The following is a 23,722-nucleotide window of genomic DNA, read 5'->3' as shown; positions in this document are numbered from 1 at the left end:
CATATTCTATGAGGTCATATGATCACCTTTTGTGACCTTTTAATAAGAACATTCAATGGGGGAGCCAGATTCACTTAAAAACCATGTTACTAGCTTAACACAAAAGCTCAGGTTAACAACTTTGGCAAGAAAAGTCATAAAAAGGGCAAAACTCAACAACTGTCTTACTTAGCAACAGAAAATTTGGGGTCCATTGTGGTCGTAAGTCAAGGACTACTTATAGTCAAATAAACCTAAACAAATTCAAAGAATTGCGAAGTTACTCCTATGTGCTGTAAGCTTATATCATAAGATGTTCCTCTTTTTCCTCCTGTTGCTCTGATCTTATTCAAAGTAAAGGAATGCCATCACTTTGGTTAGAACCAAAAAGAATTAACTTACATACTATGTCCCCAAGTCCTAGCAATGAAAACAATATGAAGACAAGAACCAGACAATATGTAAAAAATCAGCCCTCAGATGAGCATCATGTTGTCTATTAAATCAATTGCAAGTCCACAAATGAGTTCTGAGAACTGATAGTTCAAACCCTATGAAGGCTAAAATACCTCCATACCTCTTTTAACCTTTCACAGAAGCAATTCAAACAACAAGCCACAACATAAGCCTGAGAACTCCAATATCTGTAAGGTCTTTATATCCATTAGGAATTTTTCATCCCCCGCCCTTTTGTAGACAGTACATTTATTGCTAGTGGGAGGGGTATAAAGTAATTATGGAGACCTATAGATGAATGCACACATACTCCAAAAGACACATATTCATAAGAAAATATGTACACGGCATATCACATTATTGGCTGGAATAGTCCAATGTTTACTACTTGAGCCCATCTAGTGGAGGGCTCAAGTAGTAAACATTTTACCTCATGTACAATGCATGGATTGTATGTCCCAGTTTGATGTAGTGATTAAGGTGCTGGTCTAGAAACCAAGAAAGTGGATGCCAGGCTGTTTTCCTCTAAGGTCATTTTGGCTGAGAAATCAATTTTTTTTCATACTACTGATGCATGTGCTCCTACTCTCCTCACACATACGCAGCCTGTTGAGGCATGCAGATCTTGTAAGCACTCCTGGGTTGCTGCCTGGATGTTCAAATAGTTGTGATTAGAGCAGAAAGAAATACAGCCCTAGTCAGCAGTTTGGAAATAATTAGGGATATGCATTTTCAACTGAACACTGAGGCCCATCAGGTTCTTTGGAATACATGGAAAGCCAGTGAATTTAAATTAACAGCAAAACTTGGCTGAATTACAATGTACATTTGCTCTTTCTCATGCACTGATACACACTGAGCTACATTTAGCCATATCCTTCTCAGCTAGGCTGCCAGACACTAACACGAGGGATGGAAACTGTGAAATGGTTCAAAGATGACTCCCCAAAAGTTCTTGCCTTGTTTATTAGCTGGGACTGAGGAGGGGGGGTTGTAACATATGCTCAGGCTCAACTTCTTTTGCCTGGTTCAGGGATATTTTTTGCCTTTAAGAATTTGTTTCCTCCTTGTCTGCCTCCCTGAAGGGATCTTTTAGATAAGATTCCTTGCTTATTGTCCTCCCTGCTTGCATGCCTCCTTCATTTTTAGTTATGGCAATGTCAGCCTAGTCTCATACTGCTACTACTATATAATAAAACAACAGGTGCAAGGCCGAAGAAAAGAAGGAATCTTTAAACCGCAGGATTAACTCTTTAAGATTTCACAATCTTCAAGCGAGATAATCACAAGTGTGAAGGATAGATAGAGCAACATTCTCAAATCTGGACATCCTCCAGATAGATGGTCTTTGGCTCTCAGATTCTTAGCAATGCCCATATTGGATGGAGAAATCTGAGAATTAAACACTACACAGCCAGACTGCAGAAGATTGGGAGCTTTCCATGGTTCTGAAACCATTGGCCAGCATTGCTGTCCAACTAGCTGTGAATAGATCAAAAGAGCCTTAATTTAACTTGCTAGTATATGGCGCAGGAACTCCAAGAGTAGTTTGCCTGAGAATGTTGCCTATGCTTTTATAATATCAAGTACCCCTTCATAGTTCCAGCAGTTGTAGTGGATACCTAAAACTGCACTGACTGACAGTTTGCTTGAATCAGTGTGATTTAAGATGCTGGTTACTGCTTTGGAACTTCTATGTGGCTCAAGGACTGGGTAACTTTTAAAAAGCCTACTGCTCATCCAGTAATATCAGTGGAACAAGCTATCACACCCCAAAAATTCACCCTGAATCCACAAATAGGCCTTTTCAGTAGGCCTTCTCTTCTCTGCCCAGGGTACAGTTTGCTCTCATTCAAGTGGACTGCCACTTCCCTGATGAATTTCTACAGGGTTATAAATGCAGGGCTATGGAATAGAGTTTTGGGGGAATGTTAAGTTTTGTCCTGTTCCAATGGGACCACTACTGCATTGCAACATTGTGGTTGGGGTTTTGCTATTTTTGTTTTTCCTGTCATTACACATCACTTGGAGCTGGTTTGAATGAAGTGGTAGAAAAATGTTATAAATAAATATTATGCCCTTATATCTTTTCTGCCAATTTACTATTCCTCTTGTTTGGCAGGATTTCGACCAAACCCTGTTTTCTCCGTGATTATTGTACCCTCATTCAAGTGACAAAAAGTAAGGCCTATATATCAAAAGTTACTAGCAAAAGAAAAATGTAAAAAAAAAATAAACAAAAGCATGTCTTCTATTTACATAATTTGCAATTGCAGAATTATAACATCTGATTGCTTTTTAACAAGTAGATCCATACACATGGTTTCATATCCATGCCCATCTATAAGCTACATTTGCTTAGGGGAAAATTCAGAGATAAAAATGTAGTTGTGTTTCTAAATATCTAAAAGATTGCCTCTAATATGAATAATATTTGGATGATGAGATAGGTCACTTTCTCTACAAATTATGAGGATTTAGTTCCTGAAGGCTGTCATATAGAATTTAAAACAGGAATTTGTTGGTGTCTCAATTGTTAGTAGGGCTGAAATAAATCTAATCCATCCTTCTGAATGAATTCATTATTTCACAGTTTGGGACCTTTAATGTTGATGAATGATTAAGAGACTTTTTTTCTTCTCTACCAACTGGAGAAGTATTTATACCACAAAGGTCATGCCCTATTCTATGACATCATTAGATTGGAACTTCTCCGTGCAGCTACTGAAGTCAAGGCAGAGGGGGAGAATCTAGTGTTGTAGAGGGCTGCATATCCATCTCCAGAGAGCCAGTTCCATCAAACTCTCTTGGACCCTCCTATTAACATTTGGCACAAAACATAAGACCTCTTTTATGTTGCCAGGGGAAGATCAGAAATCTTAAAAATTTCTAAACTCTAGTTGATTGTCCTGGCTGTTCGACACTGTCATATTTCAATTTCTGACCTTTTGGATATTGTCAGCAAACTTGTTAATCCCAGAAACTTTTTGGCAAGACAGCTGTGGCAACTATTACAGCATTTTGTTGTAAGTATTTCAGTTTGCACTTGCCATTTCTGGCTGAAAGTTTGCTGTCAGAAATGGATAGTAGTTTCTGTTACACTCCAGCTAAGATGTAGCATTCTTCATGTTTTCATTGAGACTTTGTTTTTGAAGAATTTATTGGACATCACTACTGATGAGGAAGTAACAAAACTGTGTTTCAGAAGAATGGACACCCCACTCAAGAAAAATGGAAGGTTAATAATTTTGTATCTGTAAAAAAAAATTCAGCTACTTTATCATGCAAAACAAAATTATACTTTTAATAAGATTTGTCTTAAGTTTTAAAATGTATGTGGTCAGCATTGAAATAGGCTGGATCTGAAGGAGTAGGTGGGACAGCCTTAGTGGAGCTTGGTTTTAATCAATACACATTTTAAGTCCCATCATCTTATGGGATCCAAGATTTATGCCTATTCTATGGCAGTGCCTTTCCTCTGATATTCGTTCTGCTCCAAGAAATTAAAGTGGTACCCACCTTTATGAAATGTTTGGAACTACCAAAAAACTAGCTGTTTTTCCAGGATTGGGTAGTTGTGAAGCCCTTTATTTAGTTTTATAAGATTTAAACTTCAGTGTTTATTTTTCAGTTAGCTATGTTCTCTTTATATATATGTATATGTATATATATTGCTTTTCTTTTATTTGTAAGCTGCCCAGAGTGACCATGGAGCTACACAGCCTACAAATTGGATAAAATAAATAAAAATAAACAGGTGTTTTATTTTCTCAGGATTCAGAAAGCTTCACAAATGGGAACTGTTTTCATGAATAAAATATGTTCACTGGGACATAAATAAAAGTTGCATTCCTGACACAAAAATCTTCCATTGCAATTTTTTTTCAAATTTTTGTTTAATATTTTGAGTTCGAAGACATTTATTTAAAAAACAAAATGTTGATTTACACTTAAGCAGTTCATCCAAACTGCAGAGAGTGAAGCTTACTTTCATTCTTACATTCCAAAAGATATATCCTTACCAAAGATAACTGAAAACATCCCCCACCTTCAGAGAAGGCCACTATTCATTTTACGAATTTAGATTTGACAACATATCTCCCCTGAAGGTGAATAATTTTAGGCTTGGTAGAAGAGCTTCTATTTTAATGCAGAAGGTCCCAGATTTAATTCTACAATTCTGTTGGGTTGGCAGGAATTTTAGGTGAAAACTGTGAGAGCCATTTTCACCATTCATTTGGCATGATATGAGGCAGGAGAGAGGCTTAAGAAAGTCAAAATTACTGTCTTGGCTTTTTGTTACCTTCTCTGAAAAGCCACCCATCTTGATAAACCACTAGAAAATAAGCTGTTTAAGTTCTTATCTTTTTAACATGGATAGCTTTTATCTATGGCAAACTCAAGTCCCAGAAGCCAGATCTGGCCCATGATCTGTGGAGATAGCAAAGGGCCGGCCCCCACTGCCTTGGCCCCAGTCCACCCCATCCCAGATGGGTGCTCCCTCTGGGCATGCGCAAAAGAGGTGGTGAGCATGCGGGAGCTGGCAATGCCTCGCAGCAGCTGCAACTCGTTGGTCCCATGGCCACTCATTGGTCGGCAGCAACGGCCAGCTGGATGTGATCCCAGGGTGTTCGATAAGCTGTGCTCGGCCCTGCCCCACCTGCACTGCCCTCATGCACCTCGGGGGCCCCACAGCCAGGCCACCCCCACCCCACCATCTGCCTCGCCTCACCTCATTTTACCTGCATGGCAGCAGCACTGGCAGCAGCAGCAGCAGCAGCAACCCCATCCAGCAGGAGCTCTGCCGCTCCTCTACTCTCCTCCATCCTGTGAAGCTCTCGAGCCCCGAAGGAAGCCGCTGTCGCAGACAGCCTGGTGAAGCAGCCGCCTCAGAATAGCACCCACGAGCCTCACACACCCACACACACACACACACACACACACACCAGTCGATCCAGCCACACCTACCTAGTCGCAGCAACCCGCTGTGACCATCCAGCCATGCCTACCCAGCTACACCCAACTGGCCCTTTGAAGGCAACCATAATGCTGATGAGGCCCTCAATGAAATTGAATTTGTCACCCCTGATCTATAGAGATTCTCAGTTATCTAGTCATAGCTGTCCCAAAGGTGATTTTTCAAAAGGCAACTAGATTTTCTGTGTTTTTCCTTGAAGATGTTTTGCTTTTCATCCAAGAAGGTTCTTCAGTTCTGACTGAAAGGTGGAGAATGGAAGTATGTATGTTCCTTGCAGTCATCTGATTGTTAGTCTTCTTTCTGAGAGTCATTAAGGCCATTTGGAGGTTTATCTGTGCCCTCAAGATCATGGGAATAATATAAATGGGTCTGGAACCTTCTTGGAACTGCTGATAGGTGTTGTAAAAAGGAGATAGGTGGTGTCATATCCCATCCCCTCTGTTGAGAGAGAGCTGTTCAGTCTTAATGTAGATGGCCTCTTTGAGCCCTCTTTCAAACCAGTATCATCTCTGTTCAGAATGTGGACAGACACGACAATTGTCATGACAATTGTCTTTCAAATGCAAATAGACCTCTGACTCTTGTCCTGATGTATTTGTTCTCCTATGTTTTGCCATGCATTTGTGCAGTAGCAAAATAGGTAGCAAAAGAAAAGATAGTCAGTTTTGTCTAATGGTTAAGGTGCTAGAAAACAGGATACTCTGAGTTCTAGTCCTTCTTTAGGCATGAAAGCCAGCTGGGTGACTTTAGGCCAGTCATTCTGTCTCAGTTATTGGGGGGGGGGGGAAATAGAAGGAAGAAGGAGCATTAAGTAGTATGTTTGCTGCTTTGAGTTATTTATAAAGTAATAAGGGTAGGATAAAAATCTAATAAATAAGTAAACAAATTATAAAAGAAGTAGCACACATCATTTTCAAAATTATTTATCTGTGATCCATCAGCAGTTAAATTAATAGGACAAAATCTTGTTCTGTGGAACCTCTGAAGTCATTCATCTTCTAAGGCTGAAGAAATATCAGATATTCTTGCAAGATATTAAGGATGACACACGAAGTCTTAGTAACATATCCAAGGAAGATTGCCAAAATGTCATCTCATGAGACTGTTATATTTAATTTACATGCAGGTACTTGGACCATTTTGCAAAATTGCACAATAGTTCCCTGAGCCTGAAAAGTTGTTCACTTCTGCCTTAAAGGCCAGTGAAAGACATGCAGGTACTCCTCATTTAGGGACTGCAATTGGTTCTGTCAAATTAGTCATTAAATGAAGTGTCACTAAATGGAAATCACATGACTCTGTGCTTATGATTTCAGCTTTCTTTAGGAGGCAAAAAACCCCTTCAGCATGAAACTGACTAAGGCTTGTTAGTTTGATGCAGCAGAGGAGGTATGTTGGTACAGTGGTTAGAACACAGTATTGAAGGCTGACTCTGCCCACTATCAGGAGTTTGACCCTGATTGGTTCAAAGTTGATTCAATCTTTGTCCTTCCAAGGTCAGTTAAATGAGGACCCAGATTGTTGGAGGCAATATGCTGACTCTGCAAACTGCTTAGAGAGGGCTGTAAAGCACTATGAAGAATATGTAAGTCTAAGTGCTATTGCTACTCTGTAAGTGCATTCTAATCAACTTATTAAGATCATATAGCTGAGCTTATTAACTCGCAGTTAGCACTTTTTAGGGACACACTGTGCTGCAGAGAAAAGCAACTCAGGAAGAAATAGTTTGTTTAGGTAATCGCTCTGTTTTTGGGACAAGGGAGGAAAAAATGGATCAGTCACAGAAAGTGTACTGACTGGCTATAATGGTGAACATGTGTCTAAGAGACATTGCAAAGCTCATAAATGAGCACACTGGTCACAACATTACTCTTTCATCTCTGCCATAATTGCAAATAGTTGTTATCCAAAGCAGTCACTAAATGAGGACTGTCTGTGCTTGGTATCCTCCCCTGGAGCAATCTATGTAATGATAGCATATGGCATGCATGCTACAGGTACAACTGAACTTACTATGCTTCTATATCACCAAAAAGTTGCAAAGTACTAGAACTATCTGCCCCTGGTGGAGAGTAACTAGAGAGAAACAAAGCCAGAACCATCTCTGTAAATGAATGCTTTGTTCTTCTTCCTTCACAGCAAATCTCAAGATCTAACTGAGAACACCAAAATGGATGGTCATCCTCAGGACTCAAATACAGAAGCTGAGGAGAACAAATCCAATCACCCAAATGAGGAGGGTAAAGATGACAACAAATCTCCCAATACAGAGGTTGAAGAGAACAAAGCTCAAGACCTGGAGAAACGGAATGAGGATGACACCAAGCCATCCTTAAAAACATCTGAACTGCAGGAAGATAAAGATCCCTCAACGTTACATTCCTCTAGTTCATGGGGAAAAGAGACATCAGATTGGAAGGATGTTCTATCTAGCTTTCTTACTCCTGAACAAAGCACAACTAATTTTTCCTCCCTCACTTCAGAGCAGTAAGTCAGAACAGCAGAAGATAAGATTATCAGTATTTTTTGGTCCTGCAATTTAGATGATAATTTCCAAAGGGACCTCAGTTATACGCAGTTCAGCTTAATCTAATCTTTTCACTATCTTTGTAACAGCTTTCAGCTGCTTAAACCATTACATGAAAGGGAAGTCCTGTGCTATATAGCACTTATCTGATGAATCTTAAATTTTACATGCTAACTTTCTACAATATTAAGATATGGTTTTTTTCATGCTGTCATCTAACAATCTGAGTGATCATATTCATGATGTGCAGTCACTATTTTGCCTTTGCTAAGATTGATCAGTTTTAACTCTAATTTAAAGTCAGGGATTTTGGTAATTTTTCTAATTAATAACTCAATGTATTCTGGAATCACCAAAAAAGGGTTAAACTCAGAAGCCAAAGGTGTGTCATATGAACCCAGTCACAGAGAGAGTTTCATATGTTCCTTGATTTGAGTTTATTTTTCTCTTCCTAGAACTGATACTGACGATCTAACGACGGCAACTTGGGTGGAATCCCAGTTGGTGAATCCAGAGTTGCAGTCTGAGGTTGAGACTGTTGTTCCTGTATGCTTGTGGAAGAAGCCTACAGAATGGAAGGAAGAAGAACTCAGATTTTCTGTTCCAGCACACAAGCCTTCCTTTCATAACCGCTGTGGCTGCAGTAAAACTGAGTAAGCTAAGACATCGAGTGATGATGGGCTTTGGGCACTCTGTATATTACATTCCTCTCATTGTTTCCCCCCCCCCCCATTGACTGTTTTGTACTGTGCTGGGGTACATCTCAGGTAATCTTGAGACAGAAGGAGCTGATCTTCAAGAAAGCAGCAGGCTGGAATTTATGAAAAGTTTGGCCACTGAAATATTTTCCTGAATGTTTGTAGCTGTCTTAAATCTTTACAGGGTCAAAATTTCCATGGTCAATGAATGGTGGGATTATCCTGCCTGTACAATTGTATGAAGCCATTAATTTCAAGACAATCAGAAGTAATTGGATAGCACCTTTTATAACTAACCAATTTTATTACAAGATACCAGTAAACTACAGCTCACTTCATCAGAAGCATATACTGGCTAGAGTAATGTAGAATTTAAATTGGGATGGGTAGAAGATAGATTGGTTATGCAGTTTGCGCATCAGACGGATTACAAACAACTTGAAAAATTAAAAACTATTCTGAGTATTGTTTCGGGTTCAAAGTCTTCCAATGTTTCTAATCAAATCACAGATCTTTAATGATCTGAAATTATTTTCTTTTAAACAAGGCATATTGGCTCTTGTCACTGTAAATCCTTTATCTAGTCTAATTAAAATCTTGGACTATATTCTGTGCTCTGTCAGTTTCACTTTCTTTTAAAGCACTTTAAGATGAAAAATTCAGGAAATACGTTTCAGTCATTTTCCCAATATGCCAATCTTTCCTTTTTCCTTTTTCCTATCTCACAGACGATTGATCAAGCACAGCCCATTGCATCTTCCCAAAGCACCACTTCACAAAAGCATTATTTGGAGACGTCAAAGACCACTATTCAGAGGACGTGAGGTGAGAACAAGAGTTTGAGACTGTATCAAGATGCTAGTTTTAAAGTATTGGAGTTTCCTAGGAAAGGAGAAGTAGTAGTGTACTCTGAAAGACAGTTTTTCCATTACCACCATCAATGAACTTCTACTGACACCAGGAAGCATTAAGCATCCTACATCATACTCTCAGATCAAACAAAGCCATAGAAATGGGAAAGAAAAGCATCCCGGTATGAACTACATACTTCTGTTACAAACCCCCCAAATTTAGAGCAGTCAACGTGGGAATTCTGGGAGTTGAAGTCCCCACATCTTAAAGTTGCTGAGGTTGAGAAACCCCGAATTTCTGAACTAGCTTCTAATTAAAGACCTCCTTAAGCCAAGAATGCTTAAACCATCCTTAAGCCAACCTTTTCATACTGGAGATCACACTGAATGTTTTGGCAAAGAGGCAGAACTATGGAACTGTTTCACATCCGTAGGAAAAAAGCAGGATTTTATTCTTTCTTGCCCCAAATTGGAAGGAAACAGGGTTGGGGTCTATTGGCAGGAGTGTTCAGTGGGCTGTAAGTGATTGCCCCTTGTCCTTGGCAATATGGAGAATAAAAGCATCTATATAATAAAAATGAAGGAAAGATATTATTTGAATTATGGAATCACGCAGTGTTTCATCAGCAGTAGGGAAGTGGCTCCTCATAGCTTTCCCCAAGATATTTTCCTATTCCATCTTTATTATAACTACAATATATTCAGTCAACTAACTGAGGTGGGAAGTTACAACAATTATAAGAGCAGGGCTGTGGCCACATCTTTCTTTGATGTCTTCTGGAAGTGATCCCAGCATGAAATGTTTGTGTGACTTTAATGCCATTGAAAATGGCAGAGGAGACAATCGATTAAGCTCCCAAAGAATTACAAAAATGTATCACGCTTTGAGACTATTATTTTCTTAGGCATGGGATTGGACTACAAGTACCCTTACAGCCCTATAATTCTATGATTCTATGATTTAGAGGCCCTTGTAGTAGACAAATCAGAATGAAATAATCTCCTGATATGAGGGGTCCTTGGTGCTCTCTGAGCCTGATTGTTTTCTTGAAGATATTCATTACTCAAACCATCCTAGCATTAGTGATGTTGCTTAATTTGGCTAATGAAACATATGCAACAAAACAACCAAATTCAGAGAGGACCAAGGACCCTTCATTTCAACTGAGTTGTAAATACTTTATACTCCTTTATTTGCATCTCCTGATAATGGACACAAAAATCCTATTTGTTGAAGTATAGACACTGATTAGCCATTAGATAAATGACTTATTTTCGATGTCTGCCTTTACAGCCTACAAAATCAGTGCATTGTGTAGCTAATAAATATTATAATATAAAAAATAGTGAACAAATGCAGTATAACAGAAAAAACAGTATAGCAAAAGAAGAAGAACAGAGGGAGAACAAAAACTTTTAATCAGCAACATAAGCATTTTGGCGACTTTTGTCTTGAATAAATACTTATCTATTTATTTATATTTTTATAATGTATAAACCTACAGTTATACTGTATATAGGAATCCATTGTATCCTGTTGATGTAATTGAGAAAAAAGTGTTGTTTTGCTTTAAATTGAAATTAGTAGGTGGCTTTTTGTTCAAATAATAATAATAAGACCACCTTGCCTTACAAGTTTTGTTCCATACAGTATTAACCTTGTGAACTCTAAATCTTCCTCCTTCCATTATGTATTTAAAATGGATAGTGATTAATATTTATTTCAACATCAAATATTTCCTCTCTTTTTCTCTTAATGTCTACTATCTCATATTAAGCTAGTACAGTTCTTACTATATCAGCTAAGTAAAAACATGTTTATTACATTTATCAATAGATTTTTAGCTTATATATCTTCATTACTTTTATATTCAACCTTTATAAACAAATCAATATTCAAATTTAACTTTTAATATTTATACTTACAAGTTTTAAATGACCAAAGTTTTCTTTATCTCAGTTTATAACAAAATCTAGTATTCAAAGTACACATCTTGTCTCTTTGAGTATATTCTATTTTAATCCTCACTAATAAGTCAAAACCCCAATTTTCTTCAACCTTATTCTAGCTTTTTTTCTTTGCCAACTCACCTTCCATATCCATGCTTTTAAGTTATCAAATAGATCTCCCACTATTATTATATATATTGTTTGAGATTTAAAAAGACCCTCCAGTCACCACTTTTTTGGAAGGACTAACAAATCATCTCTCTATTTTTCCATCTCGATATAGTTGTCCTGAAATGATTATCTTCCCTTCGGTCTGTTCTTGATTCTTAGATTTCTTCTGGTTTATATAGAAAGTCTTTTCCATTTCAGTGTTGTCAGTCCCTTTTCTGGGTTTTTCATTAACTGTGTTTGTTGATCAGTTGAATCTTCTATCATAGTATTTGATTGTTCCACTTCTTCTGTTATATTCTGTGTAGATGATTCTTTAGTTGTAATCAAAGTTTGGGTTCATATATCTAGGCTAACATCTTGTTCTTTTCTGTAGCTTCTTATTTCATCAGTAGCTGTAAGAATAGTTTCATAAATTGCTTTCAGCATAAAGAGAATCTGTTCCTGATCTTCATCCATGTTCTCTTAGTGATGTGTTAAATTAAAAGCTTTACAATCAGAGAATGAAAATAATTTTGTCACTGAGTATAGAACACAGCTGGGCTGCCAAGGTTGCAAAAATCTTATCTATAGTCTGGGCTTCAAGCCAAGTCTCTTTTAGACAATAACAAGTTGTAATATCAGGTTTAGCCACAAGATGTCGCCCATACCATTTAAGATTTTTTTTAAAGTCCAAAATTTTTATAATCCTTTTTCCAATTTTATTTCTTTTTTGTAAGTGAAAACCCAAATTTTCAATAAGAATAAGAAATCTTTTAGTCCTCAAATTTTAGAAGGATAGAAATCCAATTAGAATCAGGTTATTCTTTCAGTGTTTTAAATTCCCCCTGGATAATCAGTCACCACTGTTTTTAGAGTGTTGGATGGACTTTTCCTTCCATCTCTCTACAGGGGGGAAAATACTTTGGGCAGCTTATACAGGTGGAAAAAATAGTTAGGATTGAAGAGAGGCTCAGATCTCACCCAGTCTCATCCGTGCTGCTTTATAGGTGCCTAGTGGTAAGTTTGACTTCGGCTGTCTGCAGCCTAGTGACGGGCCATATTTCTATGGCCAGTCTTTCATCTGCCAATTTGGAGGGCTGCCCCAGATCGAGCAGAAGGGTACTGCCCTCCCGTGATCAAACAGGGGTCCCCTCCTTGCTTGTCGCCCATACAGGGTGACTTTTGACCTTTTCCAGGGTCCCCCAGGGGTGCGAAATTGGACATGGAAGATGAAGCTCACCTTCCAACGTCCGCAGCGGCTGTGTCAGCAAACTGGAAGCCGGACAGTGATTAATATTTATATGTTACTTATATGTAAGGATGCAAGACAGTCTATACATATGTTGTATATAATATGTTTAAATGTGTGTTATATATACACTTTGAGAGCAAACAACTAAATTTCTTTTTTAATGTGTGCCATTGTGCTCACAGTAAAAAATGACAATAAAGGTTATCTATCTATTTATCTATCCATCCATCCATCCATCCATCCATCTATCTATCTAAGTTACCATAGTATTATGTCAACATTAGGACTGAAGGAGCTTCACATTTGGCACAGGTTTTCTTTTCACTTTTTATTATGACATTTGTGCTTCTTTCTTATTCATCACTTATTTTTAATTATTGCTGGAATAAAGGTTTGTGCCAGGAAATCTGTTAAGTTGCACTAGATTTTACTTCACACATCCTTCTAACTTTACTTGGTCCTAGGTAAGTTTGAGATGGGAATGGATTCTTTCTCTTCCATGCCCCCTAGTAATAACTCATACCTGTACAGGAGTAAGATGTTGTTTATACTTCTTCCTGCCTAAAACTGATAAAAAGTATAGTTGAGTGCATGGTGTCATTTCATCCTCTCCATTAGATCTGCTCTCCAGAGAAGGTGCTGAAACAAAAAATTTTCAAGGATGTAAAAAGGAAGAAAGACCACCGGGCATTTACCAAAGCTCAAATGCTTAGGATACTCTCCTCCAAAGGAAGCAACAGGTATTTGGGCAACTTAGAATACTTGATTTAATAAGGGAAACATCTGCAATGAATACTGGACAAGACAAAGCCTTTTTAGGTTAGAAAGCAGATATTATCTTCCATTTGTAGATATTAAATATCTAAAATCTGCAGCTTAATGTAAAAAAAAATCTATCCTGGAGCAGAACTGAAAAGAGTAGAACTGTCTATTAAGGGCATCAGGGATGGTGTGTGTGTGTGTGTGTGTGTGTGTGTGTGTGTGTGGCATTTTTTTTAAAAAAAATCCCAACTATTCTGTGGGAATGAATATATTTTTTGAAGTAAATTAGAAGCAGAGATAGAGCGATTAATGACACTTCTCCCCAGATGACTAAAAATATGTTGGGAGACTACTTTGGAGTACATCTACTCTAATATAATTTGCAAAAATCTCATGCTACCAGAAGACACTGCTAAAGTACAGGTAATCCTCAACTTACAACAGTTCATTTAGTGATCATTCAAAGTTACATACTCACTGAAAAAAGTGACTTATGGCCAATGGTGGGATTCAAATATGTGAACAACCGATTCTCTGTGTAGATGCCACTTCCGGAAGCCCATTCTGAGCCTGGGCAACAAAAAATTAGCTACCACTGCTTATGACCATTTTTCAGACTTACAACCATTGCAGCATCCCCATGATCATGTGATCAAAATTCAGATGCTTGGCAACTGACTCATATTTATGAGTGTCCTGGGGTCATGTAATCTTGCAACCTTCTGATAAAGTCAATGGAGAAGCCAGATTCACTTAGGAATTATGCTACTAATTTAACAAGTGCAATGATTCACTTAACAACCATAGCAAGAAAGATCATATAATGGGGCAAAACTCATTTAACAAATGTCTCACTTAGCAACAGAAATTTTGGGCTCAATTGTGGTCATAAATCAAGAACTATAGGAATTTTGTATACTTGGTATGAGATTACCAGCTGCTAGCCTGAAGATATTCAAAATAATTCAGTGTTTAAAATTATCAGATGGAATTCATACAAGAAGTATATTCACAATCCTGTTTATGGGACCATTGACTTTAATAGACCCCCCTCCTCTAAATGAACATAGGACACTGGGATAAGCACAGTATGAGGAACATTGGTGGCCATTCTGCCTCCAAGCCTTTCAATGGCTTTAGAAAGGGGGGAAATACATCATCATGCCATGTTATAATCTCAATGTACTAATCATAGTACATTGCTGATCTGGAAGTTGTTGAAAACATGGTGGGTTGTGGAATTAGTGAGGTTTGGTGTTTTGATATTAGCTTACATTGCTTTTTTCAGCTGCCATGTTTGCTTTGAATTGCATATTTAGCACTGCATGCTTTACGATTTTAATTTCTGTTTAAACTTGGTTTGCTGCTCACAGTTGCTATGGCAAGAGGAGCAGCCATATAATTTTGTTTTAAAATGCTGCATCTTCTGTAAGGAGAAAAAAAATCACAGGGTGTCAGAAGCATAATCCTGAGTATTAGGTCTTCCTTACAAACCATATTATTCTCTCTTCATAGCTGCACATCAGCCAGCTATGTTTCCAGATAGTGTCAATATATTTTTGGCGTCATAATTTTCAACCACCTTGAAAAGCAGGATAAACTCTATGTTTCATTCCAATATCTCCTTTTATGACATAAATTGCTATGATTAGAGCAACAAAAATTGCAATTAGCAACAGGTGGTTTTAAACCAGCTGCATTTGTAACAGGCAATGATCTTTAATTCAAGATTTGAATTGAAATCAACTGTTGCAAAGTTATACTAATTGAATAGATAATAGTTGACATTGTACTGTCTACAGTTCCAATGATATATAAAATCTGTCTTTTATAAGATCTATATCTGGTAGAAATTCTAATATTTATTGTACATTATTACTTTCTAAAATAAAGGTTCACTTTTCAGAGATTCAAGCTTCTGAGAAAATAAAATTTTACCTACACACCTTCAACAATATGAAAAAAAAGAACCATCATATCTATGACTATAGACACAGAAAAAATATCTATGTGATTGGAAACTCCATCTTTTTTAATGCTATGCCAATTTACCATATTGCAACTTTTGGAATGAATATATCTGCTTTTCATTCCTTCTCTAAAGAATAAGTTGGTTTCTCTATCAACTCATGATTTTGTAGTGTAAGTTTCTAAAGAAATAGGAATGGAGACCTATGGCCCTACATCAAGGCGCAGCCATTAGACTGGAAGAAGTTGTGTTTTGAATGCAAGAAAGAGATAAATTAATGTATTTGTCACCTGTTAGTGTGTGTGTGTGTGTCTTGGCAGGCAAAGTAAGGCTATGTACAATCTCTACACAACATTCTGTGATGAGGGAGAGCACTTTGACCCATGTCTTCTTCATGGAGCAAAAGGTAAGGGAGAATATGGTTGCATTTTCCTTACTATTGAAATTGGTAACAGATTTGTTTGTTTGTTTGTTTGTTTTGTATGCTGCCCATCTCTCTACCAAGTAACTGTATGCTGCTTCCGGATGAAAAAAGTATGTTTTTACTTTTATCAACCAAACTTTTGAGGTTGTCCAAATTGCCAGACTCCTTTAAGCTTTTGTGGAATAATCTGATGAAAAGATCTGAAATAGATTTCAGACTGAGGATATCTGGATTTCTTTGGGTCAAATAAATCGTTAATATAATTTGCTTTTAAGGTCTTTTAGCAGACTCAGAATAAATTATGTTTGCTTTTCCAGGACTCTCCAGGACTTGCACCATTTTTAGTGCCATCAGAAGGGGAAGAATTCACATCAACTATCTCCTCCTTACCTTACACACGTTGGGGATCCTTCTGACCAAAGCTCAGATGTTTCAGATTCTCCAGTTTATCCCTGTTGATGGTGTGTGCTATTTTTCATTCTTAAACCTAAGAATTTCATAAATCTTACATGAATTTGAAACAAGTAATCCTTGTGTGCATGCTTGTGTATGTGTGTGCGTGTGCACATGAAATAAATAGAACATATTACATTTGATTCATTTATAATAAACCCACACCTCACACCTTACCATCACATCTTGCTTTTCATTTTCATGCAGCACATGGCAATCTGGATTTTTACGACTTTTTGGATGTTGCACGTGACACCTTACTCTACATTGATCTTGAGGGTATGTAAAGGAAACTGACATCATTGGTACTTAATGAAGAACATTCCTCATAGAGTCATAGTCAATATAAAGTTATTTTGAATTTTTTTCCTCACGCTTTCTATGTTCTCAAGGCTCATGTGTCTTTTATGTGATGGGTCATGTCCTTCTTCCTTCTCTGAGTTAAATCTACATTTATTCATGCTATTTTAAGTTTCCTTGCTGCTTTCGGATGTCACTAATGCTGAAATAAGATTCAGCAGACAACTTGAGCAAGAAGGGAGGCACTATTCCGTCCTTTGCCTGAGATAAACGTAATGTTAGAGGCCTGTCCTAAACCTGATAGTACCTATCCAGTCACTGGCCTTTTAAGATGGCCAGGTGCAGAATTGGAGGACTTCAAAAATTACAAGTAACTACTTTATGTGAATTTACAAAAACTTGACTGTTATTTGAGGCCCAATACTAAGATAACGTTATGACAATTTTTAGCTGCAGGATAGTTCTGTAACCTAATCACTGGTATCTACCAGAATCCCTGTGAGATCAGTGAAAAATTTGGGCCAAAAATGCTTCACTGACTATAGTATTTCTTCTTGACCATTTTAGTATCAATGATTTTATTCCCATGCTAATGAAATTTTCATGAACATTTTGTGATACCATATTAGCTTGGCCAAAGATTGCAACCATATTACAGGAAGTCCTAACTAACTGGGACCAGAAACTTTGTCCTTAAGTTAAAACTCACACACAACTTAAGAGCAGCAGTTCTGGCAGTCCCGGTTGCCCTCATTAAGTGAAAACTGCATGGACTGTTGAGCAAGGACCTCATGAAACTGCAACTTATGATTTCTTGCTGGCTTCCCCATTGACTTTCTTTTCAGAAACTGGCAGGAAAAGTTGCAGATTACAATCACATGATTGCAGGAATGCTGAAAGAGCTATAAATACAGTGACTGGTGATAACACCATTTGTTCAGCACCGTTGTTATTTTGAACTATTGTTGAATGAATGGTCATGTACATTACACCCATCATGTAAACAGACAGCTACAATATAATCTACAAACTGTGTCTCTGTATAACCTTTTGCACTATTTTCAATTCATCCAGCAGCTTTACAAATTAAGGCAAAAGTGGTTTTCTATTGAAATATATGTAAATTACTGAGGTGGCTTTTTAATTGTCCTATTTTCATTCTCTTGCATACTCTGCAGCTTTTGAGAATGTTCAGTGGGTTTTCCGATCCATTAAAAGAGATATGATAGCCATTGAAGAACTGGAGCCAATTTTAGCATGCTTGGGGGTCAGCCTCAGTCCCCTAATTATACAGCAGACACTAGAACGCACTACAATTACCAGTAAGTATCTGCCTATTTCAGTATATGCTGGGTTGGGGACGATGGTACCATTAAAAAGATTATAAAATCTGATGTTAAACTCAAGGTTGTTGTCAAGTTTTTTTAGTCTTTGATTTCAACAGAAGAACCAAAAGTTCATCTCAAAGGAAATGTGAAATTTATGGTTCCAAGTTCTCTCTCAGTGTGCATCAAAATTAAATACAAGAGCAGTGTTTCTCAACTTTGCAAACTTAAGTTGTGTGTGTACTTTAATTCCCAAAATTCTCCAGCCAACATGATGTTGTCTGGAGGATTCTGAGGTTGTAGTCCTCACAGTTTAAAATGGCCAAGGTTGAGAAACACTGCACTAGAGACATTGCCAGTTTCCTTGCTTTATAATTCTATTACATTTATCATGAACACTTTTCTATAAATTGAGATGAAAATTAGCTGTGACGAAGAATAGGGAGGAAAGTTTTGAGATTTTCAGCAAATGTTTACATCAGTTATTCAAATGATATCATATTTACTGTCACAGCAACAACAAATATATATGTGTTTGACTGAAATGAATATCCATTCCTTTAAAGTCCAAATACCTGTCAACTAATGAAAACCCAATTAAACCAATTTCAACAAACCAATAAAGCTGGACTTCAATGAACTCCTTTGTAGAGCTGATTCCTCAGGATAGCTGAGATACACTATCAATAATTAAGCATGAGTTGCCTAATAGGAAACTATAAGCATGCATATGTAATGGAGGGGGAAAAGATTCCTTTAAATAGTACATGCCTGAAGTCTCTCTTTTTCTTTTGACAGAGGATGGGAAATTGAACATCTCAGAATTTCTGTCAGCTGTGAGAGGATTATTAAATCATCATATGCGTAAGTGTCCACAGCCCATGAATTAGGTTCATGGTAGGATGTTGTTTAACTCAGTGGCCCCCAACCTTTCTCATACTAGGGACCCATTTTGGAAGAAAAATTGTTTTCTATGAATGAGAATGGGGAAGGGAGAATGGCCACCTAGATCCTGTGCATTTGCAAATGAGATTTTATTGTTTACCCACCTCCTGAGCTCCTAAAAGGTCACAGACCAATACTAGTCTGCAGCCCAGCAATTGGGGACCCCAGTCTAGCCTGTTCTATCTGGTCCCTGCAAGTTACTTTTTTTTTTTTGCTACACAATGCAGTGGCAATGGATCATGGCCAGTATCTAAACCCCACAGCTCATGCCTACCTCACTTCTTACCAGGCAGTGCCAGCTTCACCATCCAGGACATTTGTGGTACTCCTGACCCCTAGCAGCAGAGCTCAATTCTGAAAGCACCTATTATTGCAAAGGTGAGGGAAAAACAAATTCTCAGTTAGGAAACTAGAACATAACTGCTCTGAAACTACATCAACTAAATTCATTTTATTTCAAATAATAAATAAAAAATGACATGCTAAAATTTACTACCAATGACCATGTGGGATTAGCTGTCGGGCACAAGGAACCAAGAAGACATCATGAATTGATCTAGATAGTTTCTTTATTGCTATTCATCCTTACAGAGGAATCTTGCCAGACTAAACCCAGTTGCATAACTATCAGGTAAATCTTGTAAAGTTTTAAGGGAAATCCCTCTTGAACCTCTTTCTGAATTCCAAGAACTCAGGGTATGCCTCTTAGCATCTTGTGAAAGACATGTCCCTCCTGTAAACCAGTAACAGATTCCACCACAATAGCACATTTAAAAGAGAGTTTTTTATGAAGGAAAATAAATATTCTTACAGTTGCTATACCTGAGAAACCCAGATGAGGAGCCTACACTCTTCTTTTCTTTCATCTTGAAAGGAGAAACTTTTCCTGCCAAGCAGGAATATTTCTGCTATCTCATATCCTCTGCTGAGCTCAACTATTTTTCCACATTGCACCAGCAAAGATGAATCAGAGACAACATTTTTCTTTAAACTGGGCAACAAGAAGGGTTCATTTGAAAAATTAGTATCAGAACTAACTGTTGCCCAATTTTAATAATACCACTGCTATCAAAATATAATCAGCAGTTTTATATTCTTGGTTTTTTCAGGGTGATATTCTTGAAATCTTGAACAACAATGTAAGGTGACTTTCATCAATCTAATTATCTTCACATCTCTAGTTTCAATTACTCCAACTATCATGCAGAATCCTGTGATCTACTTTAATTAATTCACGCTTCATAGTTTTGAACGTTTCTGAGCCCGCTTCCCTATTTCTTGTAATTATTAGATCAAGGGATTCTCTGACCATATAAAAAGCATAATTTTAGTTTGGGGTGGACCTTTTTTGCTTTGAGATGGATAGGCTTTAGATTATCACAGAGGGACTAATGGGGAGAGTCTATCTTAGAGGGTTCTTGTAAGGATTTACAGTGGATGGTATATTGAACTGATATGAAAAAGATTGATGTACTATGAAAAAATATATATTTGTATGATTCCCAAAATTCAAAAAGTTAAGGCGTATTTATTTTCTGAACTGAAATAGAAGGCACACTTTACTTTTTTTGTTGTTTATTTGATGGTTCTTAGAATGTCCTATCTTTAGAGAAGCTCATCGTCCTGTGTTTTATTTATGAATCATTGATTTGGAAAGAGATAATTGGCTAAAGGGAGAGCAAAGATTCTTAGACAAATCATGAGATATACAGTACTTCTTGGAGAAAAGTCAATTATGTTGTTCCTGCATGGAGAATGATGGGTACCTAGGATTCAAAATAACACTGTAATTTTCTTTTTACTATACTCATAACAATGAACCATTCTGTAAAATATTGTTATTTGGCAGTAAGAGTGCAGATAGCACTTTTATAGAAGTGAGTTAATAATCTCATTATTTTTTTCTGCACGTTACTTACAGATGAGTATGGTATTTTGGAGACAGGATCTTGTCAAGACTTTACTACTATAGATGATTGTGAAGTTGAATGGAAAAGAAACATTTTGCTTGATAAAGGGATTCCACTTGGTTATGCTCACTTGATTGGATTATATGAACCAGATGAAGAGATCACTGTTGACAGCCTAGAGAAGAAAGCAAATAAATCTCAGAAACCTGTAGGGCTAAAAAAAACCAACAAAGCAACACCTGCAGTTTTGGATGAAAAGGACAAAAAAGACCAAAGCTCAGAATGGCCAAAGATTAGATCAAAATATGGCTACACAAGTCAGGACACACTGTTTCCATTAAGTTCCACTCTCCCACTTAGAGAAAGTAAAATGATTGCCCCACAGTCAAAGTCAAGAGGGCCATCGAAAAAGCCCCCAGAACTACCTGATCTTTCTTTAGTTCCTCATGCAAACCTTAGCAGTGACATCATGAAGCAGAAAAAGAAGAAGAAAAAGAAGCTTTTATTCCAAGATGACCTCTCAGCTAGGCCTAATCTTAATGAAGACAACCAGGAAACTGATGCTAAGAAAGCTGAAAGTGAAGATACAGAATATTCAGAAGATCTACCATTTCAGGAAGGTAAGTTTTGAAATGTTGTCCTTTTAGTGCAGTACACATTTATGCTTCCATGTTTCGGGTCATTGAAATGTGGTGAATAAGTCAGGTATCTATCTTCTAATGAGTGCCATGTAACCATCTCCAAGAACAGCTAGTTTCTGAGGTAGCATCTCCTCTGCTTGACTACTAGGGATTTGGCAGGGAGAGGAAGGGTGAGTCTAATAAATTTTAGATAACTTCAGGGCCAGCTGAAGTTTGAACAAGTGATCCCTTTGTTTTCCCTAACAGAGTCTTTTATGAAGACTTATTTAAGATTGTAGAGCTAGAATTATCCACCAGGATTTTGCATTGCTTTATCCCTGACAGATCAATGGTTCTCCCTCTGACTATGCTGCATATATCAGCTTGCTTCCTTTTACTCTGGTCTACTCTATAAACCCTCTATATGAGCTTCAAATGTATTGAACTACAGCCACTATAATTTTCCATAACCATAGCCACTGATTATATATTCCGTTTTTGTCTTCTGTATTCTTATCTCTGACATTCAGGCTTTTCAATGAGAAGCCTTAGGCAGAATGATTTATGCAATTTTCTCCTTTTGAGCAATCATTCCCAAATTTTAGGTAGGACCAGACCCTGGATAGTGTTACTCATAAGATGTAGAAGACTAAAGAATAATGATATTACATTACTCATGTGAGTAATGAGTTCATTCAGTCTATTTGTTTATCAAACCAAGGGATCATGGGATTAGTATGTTCCACACTTTTCTGAATATTAAGAAATTTTAGTGATTGTCTTGTTGGATAAGCATTGAGATTTAACAATAGCAAAAGCACTTAAGACTTATATACTGCTTCATAGTGCTTTACAGCCCTCTCTAAGTGGTTTATAGAGTCAGCATATTGCTCCCAACAAGCTGGGTTCCCATTTTACCAACCTCAGAAGGATGGAAGGCTGAATCAACCTTGAGCTGGTCAGAGTGTGCAAACTAGCATAGGCTTTTGATTATCTATCATGACTACATTCTACGTACATGGATATCCATCATGAAGACCAATAAAGTAGATGCCCCTAAAGCAATCTTCCTCAACTTGCATCTTTCAGATATTTTGGGATTGCAACATTCAATATTTCAAGTCATGTAACCCAAAACAAATCTGTGAATAGCACATTGGCAAAACCTTCCTTAAAATAACCCATGAAAGCATGAGCAAAACCCTTTTAAAGTTCCAAACAATTTTTAGCAAAATTTATCTGCTTCATCTTAGCTAATTGATTTCATACTATGCTATATTCTTGTTATTTGGCCTCTGATAGAGGTAGTTCTCAATTTATGGCCACATTGAGCCCAAAATTTCTGTTGCTAAATGAGACAGATGTTGAATGAGTTTTGCCCCACTTTACAACCTTTCTTGCCACAGTTATTAAGTGAATCATTGCAGTTCTTAAGTTAGTAACATGGTTGTTAAGTGAATTTGGCTTCCCCATTGACCTTGCTTGTGAGAAGGTCACAAAAGGTGATTGCATGACCTCTGGACACAGCAACAGTCGTAAACATGAAGCAGTTGCCAAGCATCTGAATTTTGATCAAGTGACCATGGGAATGCTGCAATGTTTGTAAGTGTGGGAAATGATCATGAGTCACTTTTTTCAATGCTATTGTAACTCCAAATGGTCACTAAATGAACGGTTATAGGTTGAGGACTGCTTGACCTTTCTCAGATATGTACTATTTCTAGTGAGCCATTTAAGAAAGCCCAGATGGGAAAGATCATCAGATAGCAATTCTGCAGATTTTTCGTTTGATTTCTTTCTTGTGAAGGGATTGAACTGGAGCCACACGATCCTTTATCACCAGCCTCACTGCCTTTTAATGACAGTGAGTAGGACATGACCAAGCATTCTGATGGTAAGCAGTCATTATGGATGACAGCAAAATGGGCATCTGTTGTATGGAATGCTGCTTATCTTACATAGAAAGTGCAAACTTGTCCACAGTACTTTGCTAAACTCTTAATAAATAAATAATTTTTCCCAAATAAATATCCAGACAAGATTGAAGCTCTTGATAGGCTTGGGGTGCAAATGACCAGTTTTTATGATGCTTAAGAGAAAGACTAAGAAAACAACATTGAAACTAGCTCCCTAGTGGAATGACCCAAAGGCCAAACATGCATCTAGAAATGAA

General features: G+C 37.4%; 1 protein-coding gene across 7 annotated transcripts in view; it reads left to right on the top strand.

Annotated features, from left to right (window-relative positions):
- The first annotated feature begins 3,021 nt into the window (after positions 1 to 3,021).
- Positions 3,022 to 23,722, top strand: part of LOC120302749 (reticulocyte binding protein 2 homolog b-like) — a 145,619-nt gene continuing 124,918 nt past the window's right edge. For 5 of the 7 annotated variants that reach the window (XM_039331623.1, XM_039331624.1, XM_039331625.1 and 2 more), the window contains exons 1-11: positions 3,022 to 3,673; positions 7,553 to 7,900; positions 8,396 to 8,593; positions 9,367 to 9,463; positions 13,460 to 13,581; positions 15,893 to 15,978; positions 16,314 to 16,457; positions 16,657 to 16,728; positions 17,928 to 18,071; positions 18,873 to 18,938; positions 20,941 to 21,549. In XM_039331623.1, coding sequence (XP_039187557.1) covers positions 3,645 to 3,673; positions 7,553 to 7,900; positions 8,396 to 8,593; positions 9,367 to 9,463; positions 13,460 to 13,581; positions 15,893 to 15,978; positions 16,314 to 16,457; positions 16,657 to 16,728; positions 17,928 to 18,071; positions 18,873 to 18,938; positions 20,941 to 21,549 — 1,915 coding nt within the window. In that variant the 5' untranslated portion in view covers positions 3,022 to 3,644. Of the gene's footprint in view, positions 3,674 to 7,552; positions 7,901 to 8,395; positions 8,594 to 9,366; positions 9,464 to 13,459; positions 13,582 to 15,892; positions 15,979 to 16,313; positions 16,458 to 16,656; positions 16,729 to 17,927; positions 18,072 to 18,872; positions 18,939 to 20,940; positions 21,550 to 23,375; positions 23,444 to 23,722 lie in introns of those variants that run through there. The other 2 variants (XM_039331626.1, XM_039331628.1) reach the window with 2 other exon arrangements.

Source organism: Crotalus tigris, unplaced genomic scaffold (genome assembly GCF_016545835.1).
Source record: "Crotalus tigris isolate CLP2741 ecotype Arizona unplaced genomic scaffold, ASM1654583v1 scf7180000024437.13266115, whole genome shotgun sequence".
Classification (NCBI taxonomy): domain Eukaryota; kingdom Metazoa; phylum Chordata; class Lepidosauria; order Squamata; family Viperidae; genus Crotalus; species Crotalus tigris.
This window is presented reverse-complemented; position numbering and strand designations above follow the sequence as displayed.